Source organism: Drosophila teissieri, chromosome X (genome assembly GCF_016746235.2).
Source record: "Drosophila teissieri strain GT53w chromosome X, Prin_Dtei_1.1, whole genome shotgun sequence".
NCBI classification, from domain to species: Eukaryota; Metazoa; Arthropoda; class Insecta; order Diptera; family Drosophilidae; genus Drosophila; species Drosophila teissieri.
Window position 1 is genome coordinate 4,858,217 of NC_053034.1, and position 5,231 is coordinate 4,863,447.

Sequence of the window (5,231 nt, forward strand, 5' to 3'; positions counted from 1 at the left end):
TTAGCACTTCGGATTCTCGTTTATTTAATTCCATTGATCACTGGTTGAATGAATGTGAGACATGAATATATGTGTGAATGAGTGTTGCATATGAGTGGGCGATTGTTTTCCATTTTGGGGGCTAAATGCATTTGCTTAGTACAATATGGTTCAAATCCTACTCAGTACAATTTTGTTTGACAAAATGGTGTGATTAGTTTATCCGTTTCTTCGGCCTGTTGTTCTGATGTCTCCGAGCATCGGTAATTTAGGCTAATATTATTGAATATTTTTCGCTTTATATTGTTTTGGTGTGTCATCGAGCTTTAGTTCAACTAGATCGATCGACACCCTTGAATATGACTTGACATTTAATCGTTAATAAGGAAACATTCGTATTTTGTTGTTCACAGGACATTTTCATGATTTCCCTGTGAACAAAGGGAGGCGTATGCATAGGTTTATCCGAGCAAATGGGAAAGAGTAGTTGAACATATTCTCGCTCTGTTGTTTTGTTTTAATTGCTTATATTAATGGCCGTGGAATATGCTTTTGGGTAATGTGTAAAGTAGCATCTCCACTTCTTTCTGCTCTATTTTCTTATGGTCTCAGCTGCGTGTTTAAATAAAAGTTACTTATCTTCTGACTGCTGGTAGTATTTTGTATACATATATATATTATATATATTTGAATATTCTGCATTTCTGGCCTTTTTTTTACGTGTGGGTTAAGATAAAGCTTAGGAAATGTTTTTATTTCTGAGCTGCAAAACGCGTAAAGCATCCGCTTTCCCTTTCATTTTTTGTTGTGTGGTTTTTATCTTCTTCGCTCCCTATTTCTTTCTCTTTCTTTGCTGTTTTTTCATCTCGCTCTATTTCGTGTGTTTGGTTTGTTAACTTCTTTTTTTTAATCGCCGTGTCTTTCAGTCCTACCACTTCCCAATCTCATAAGTTTAGTCCAAACCGTCATCGACGAAATCAGCAGAGCCCTTTTTAGTCTTTGGCTCGCTCGGCTCTCCAGCTTTTTCACCCGCTTGGCCAAAAGCAGCACCCACATCTCCACCGGGCACGAACTTCTTAATAAGGTTGAATATCTTCGGGTTCGACACGTACTTCGTGATGTTGGCCGGATTTGCCAAAATGTCCTACGAAAATAAATAAATAATAAAATGCACTAGCAACATTTGCCATTGAAATGAAAAAGTCTTATATACAAACCTGCATGGCGGCTGCCACCTCGGGATCCTTCATGGCTCCCAATAAATCAGTCATATCTACGTTACCAGGAAATCCGCCCGGGAATCCGCCGGGGAACCCACCAGGTGCTCCGCCAGGAAACCCTCCAGGTACACCGCCGGGGAAACCAGACGGCCCACCGGGGAACCCTCCAGATGATCCACCAGAGCTGGCATTCTGCTTTTCCTGCTCCTTGCGGGCGCGCCTCTGTGCCCGCTGGCGTTCCTTAATCTTACGCTCGGCCTGGCGACGCTCCTGCTTCACGCGATGCTGCTCGATTTTCTTGGCATTCGGAGTAACCTCTTTCAGCCACTCGTCCGTCTCCTCATCAAAGTCCAGCTTGCATGCCTGCCGCAAATCCTTGGCAGCCAGCTCAAAGTCGCCGAGTAGGCGACGGGCGCGTCCTCTGAACTTGTAGGCAGCTGCCGAATCGCAGTTGAGTTCCAGCGCCTTGTCGCAGTCCCGGATGCAGGCATTCGGCTTCTTCAGCTTGAGGAAGGCCTGACCACGCTTGGCGTGGAACAGGGCATTACCCGGGTTCAGTTCAATGGCCTTGGTGTAGAAGGCGATGGCCTCGTCGAACTTCTGCTGGCCGTAGGCGGAGGCCGCCTGGGCGCGCAGATCGCTCGCCTGATCCACCTCCTCTTCGGTAGGCTCCTTGCTGGAGTCGCCCATGGGTTGGGCAGGATCGCTGTCCGCCTCGATTACACCTAAAAGCAAGCGAAGTTAAGACTTATACTTGATCTGTATCGTATCGGCATTAAACAATTCACTTCTTCAAGTACTTTTTGGGTTCCGAACTCCTTTTCTCGTTATCAAACCATTATTGTTTTATTATTGGGATAACTTGTGTGAGATCTTTACGTTTGCAACCATATACTTTAGAATGAACTCTTTTACCAGATATTACATACAATGCAATAAGGTACATATCAATAGTTCTTATTGGCGTATTTGTATATCAGCAATATATATATTCTGCACCTAAGCTGAATTAAGACTTAGCTAGGAGAATATAAACTATATATGACAAGGCAACTGCCAGGGTTGCCAACACTGTGGCAGCAACAAATCGAAGTCCAGGGTGGTGACCCCTAATGACCACGTGACTCGGCAGAAATTGGCAAATTGCATGGCCCCGTTTTCGCCACGAATCGCACACCGCACACTCACCCTCCATGTCCAGCTCCACATCCGATTCGGGATCGGAGAGGGACTCCTCGTCCTCGCTATCCACGGGCGCATTGGCGTCGGCGGAATCAGCAGCCCCAGAAGCCGGCTCTTTGGCCTTTGCCCCAGCATCGCCACCGAAGGGGCACTTGCTGGAAAGACAAGCCGCGGGATGAGCAACAATGCAGTGGTGTTATTGTGGGACAGGGGAACTGCGATACGGGAGAATAATACTTAAATATTACGGGCAACTTACCCTCCGGCAGAATCTTCGTTGAATGTGCCAGGCGGCACCGTGCCCCCGAACTTCTCCACAAAATCTTTGACGAACTGCAGCTGCGGTAGGTTGAGGACCTTGGGATTCGCGACCACAAAGTCGATGAAGACCTTCAGCTTCGCCAGATCCTCGTGTTGCATCGGCGCTGCCATTTCTGTATTTCGGTATTTCGTTATATCTCGACGTATCAGATGTGGTCTCCAACAATATTTGCTTAGCTTTACTTCTACTTTTGCTCTGCCCTATTGATTAGCATGCATAAATACCATGAAAAAGTACTGAGAAATATTCGTTGGTATTTATCGCTAATGTATTTTTTTAGTACTTTGTGTGCACTAAAGAGTGTTGGAAAACGTGGCAACTTTTTAAAAGCTTATATTTTTTAACCGCCATACCCCAAAACTAAATGCAATTGAAGCCCTTGAATCCCCATATTTATAAAAATCTATAACTGCTTAAGAAATGTACCCCATTGGCATTGAAACAGTTCTGTGTTAATCATTTTAGTATTTTTTTATTTTCAATGTTTCGTCATGTTTTTTTTGTTTGCTTTTTGTCTTTTGTTTTGTTGATGTTTTTTTTTAGCTTTTTTCATTTTTCTTTTGGAATTAATTTATTAATTAATCTTTATGTTTACTTATTGATTTAGTATCTTCTTCACGCTTATCTCTGTTGTCGCCGCCGATTTCGCCTTTGCTTTGTTTTTTTTCAGCTTTCTTCCTTTAATTTCTTGAGAGTTGTGGGGGGGGGCTGGTTGAAGGGTCAGGGGTCGGAAAATGGGGTCAACTGGAGGTGGGGTTCGGGTGTTGGAGTGGGGTGGAGTGGTGGCGAATGCCTATTCTGAGTGCCGTTCTCTCCGTGCTCGCTCGCATGCAAATATTTTTCATATCCGTTCACTTTAAATAATTTTTTAGCATAACTATTAAATAATTTTTTCATATATAATACATATATGTATACATATATATGTATATATATATATATGTATATTCAGTTTTTTTTTGTCGCAATTCGTTCAATTTAAATTTTATAATTATTATCGTAATTATTATTTAATAAAATACTCAACAAATAATTTAATGGGTTTTGTTTTTCTCGCCTGCCTCCAGTGTTTCATCGCTTTTCTTGCTGCTGCTGCTCTTTTTTCATTTTTCGTTTTTTCTTTTTAAGTATTTATATTTTGATTCGTTTAGTACTATTTAAACACTTAGTAGGTATTAATTTGTTTAGCTTTATACGCTTGCGTGTGTGTTCTTGAGTGTGACAACTTTATCTATGAAAAACTGAATAAAATCGAATTAAAGACACAAATAAATGAAAACATCTCGTGGTTTTTTTATCAAACATTTCGCTTGTTTATTTTGTTTCTCTTGTTGTTGTTTCTGTTTCTTGGTTGTTGTTGGTTTCGCTGTGGATCGAACCGAAACCGTTAAGTGGTAATAAAAAATAATGGTAATGGTAATCAAAATAATAATAATAGTTTCGTTTTAAATATGTATAAGTTATAATTTAAAGATGTGCATTTTACATAATTATATAATAGATAGATTCGCTCTCATACTCTATGTATCTCCTTTCATTATCTTCACTTTTCTTGCTTTCCTTTATCTTTTATGAAATTAAATTAACACACGCTCGCATCCAATCGTTATCGACAATCGATGACATCACATCGATATACACACACATTTAGATATCGACCATTATGGGCTAATTCTAACGGTTACATTAAACGGAAAAAAAATCGGAATCATTATCCTCACATCATTATTCTTTATAGAGATGCAAAAAAAAAAAAGTAATCTTACAAACTGATTGGCTAAAATTAAAGGAAAGTACGTACATATACAAATTTGCATACAAATCTGAAATGGTTCTTCTGGTTTTTATGTTTTTTTTTACGGGTTTCTTCATTAATTTTAACTTTAATTAGGCATAAATTATTTATATAAATATTTACAGTTCTCTTTGCTATTTTTAGGGAGTTGTTGCCGCTGCTTTTTATTCTTGTTCTGCTTGCCGTCCTTATCTACGCCCATTTTTGTTGCTCTCTATCGCGTTATTTTTCATTTTTTTATATTTTTACTTTAAAAACTAATTTCGGGTTACTTTTCATACTTTTTGTTTTGCGTAGACTTAAGAAAAAAATGTTTTTCGCTTTTGGATGAATCTTGCATCTTTTAACTCCCCGCTTATTTTCTTTTCCTCTTCGGAGCTTTCTCTTTAAGGTTTTTTTTTGTCTGGCTTTAGGCAGATTTCATATCGGTTTTACATACATATAGATCTATATATTATTGAAACATTTAGCTTGGTAGTTCATGTTTTTTTTGCAGGTTTTATATATGTATATATATTTCTATTAATATGCCTTGGATATTAATATTTAATACAATGTTACGCATAGTGCATTACAAATATAATTTTAAAATTAAAAAAAAAAACATGTATATATATATATATCGATACATATATGTGTAATTTTAATAAAAACTATTACATTAGTTTACTATGTATTTAGAAGTAAATTACTTCAAATGGGTTTATTTTCCGTTGATTTTTCTGATCCGATC

General features: G+C 38.7%; 1 protein-coding gene across 1 annotated transcript; it reads right to left on the reverse strand.

Annotated features, from left to right (window-relative positions):
• On the reverse strand, positions 1-2,913 carry LOC122624799 (hsc70-interacting protein 1-like). The gene is made up of 4 exons (XM_043804501.1): positions 2,641-2,913; positions 2,388-2,536; positions 1,197-1,924; positions 1-1,123 (listed from the first exon to the last, which is right to left on the reverse strand). The coding sequence occupies exons 1-4, from the start codon at positions 2,811-2,813 to the stop codon at positions 932-934; spliced, it is 1,242 nt and encodes a 413-aa protein (XP_043660436.1). The 5' UTR covers positions 2,814-2,913; the 3' UTR covers positions 1-931.
• Positions 2,914-5,231: the final 2,318 nt, after the last annotated feature.

Bases quoted from the DNA above. Each gene is read 5' to 3' on its own strand.
- LOC122624799 (XM_043804501.1), bottom strand. From the start codon at position 2,813: ATGGCAGCGCCGATGCAACACGAGGATCTGGCGAAGCTGAAGGTCTTC. The intron at 1,925-2,387 runs GTGAGTGTGCGG...GCTTGCTTTTAG, and splicing joins TGTGGAGCTGGACATGGAGG to GTGTAATCGAGGCGGACAGC. The intron at 1,124-1,196 runs GTTTGTATATAA...TTATTTTCGTAG, and splicing joins AGGTGGCAGCCGCCATGCAG to GACATTTTGGCAAATCCGGC.